The sequence below is a fragment of the Meleagris gallopavo genome, unplaced genomic scaffold (genome assembly GCF_000146605.3).
Source record: "Meleagris gallopavo isolate NT-WF06-2002-E0010 breed Aviagen turkey brand Nicholas breeding stock unplaced genomic scaffold, Turkey_5.1 ChrUn_random_7180001884858, whole genome shotgun sequence".
Taxonomy (NCBI): Eukaryota; Metazoa; Chordata; class Aves; order Galliformes; family Phasianidae; genus Meleagris; species Meleagris gallopavo.
In genome coordinates, this window is record NW_011148756.1 from 1 (window position 1) to 593 (window position 593).

A 593-nucleotide genomic window follows, 5' to 3' on the forward strand; every position below is an offset into this window, starting at 1 on the left:
AGGGGGCTGAGAGCGGCTCCTGTCATTCAGGGCCCCCCACCCCAGGAAAGGATTCCCACCCCAGTTACGCTTCTCCCCCGTTTTTCACGGTGCCAATTCCCCTCGTCCCGGTGCCCCTCCCACCCCCCACCTCTCCTCCCGCAGCCGCCGCTCTTCCCGCTCCTTCCGCTCCAGCGCCGCCTCCATCTCCCGCAGTGACGGACACCACTCCCGTTCCTCCTCCTCCATCTCCCGCAACCGTTCGGGGCTGGGCCACAGCCGTTCCACCGCCACCCCCGAGGCCGCCCCGAGCCGTCCGAAATGCTTCGCCGCCTCCCGTTGATTCTCCGGGTCGGTGAGAGGCGGAGGCCCCAAGCGGCGCCGCAGAGGAGCCGCTCGGTAAAACCGAACCGGGCCCGAGGCCCACGGAGAGCGGGCCAACCGCAAACACCGCACTGTGACCGCCGCCATCTTGTGAGGCGAACGGAAGTGACGTCAGGAGGGAAGGGGAAGACGAGCGGAAGTGACTTTTGTGGGAGGGAGATGGGCGGAAGTGATGTCGAACGGAAGTGAGTGAAGGCGCGGGCGGAAGCGGGAAGAGGAGGTGACGTTTG

General features: G+C 67.3%; 1 protein-coding gene across 1 annotated transcript; it reads right to left on the reverse strand.

The window, feature by feature from the left end:
* Positions 1–69: 69 nt before the first annotated feature.
* Positions 70–546, reverse strand: GADD45GIP1 (GADD45G interacting protein 1). Its single transcript, XM_010727376.2, has one exon. The coding sequence runs from the start codon at positions 448–450 to the stop codon at positions 85–87; it is 366 nt and encodes a 121-aa protein (XP_010725678.2). The 5' UTR covers positions 451–546; the 3' UTR covers positions 70–84.
* Between the last annotated feature and the right edge of the window lie 47 nt (positions 547–593).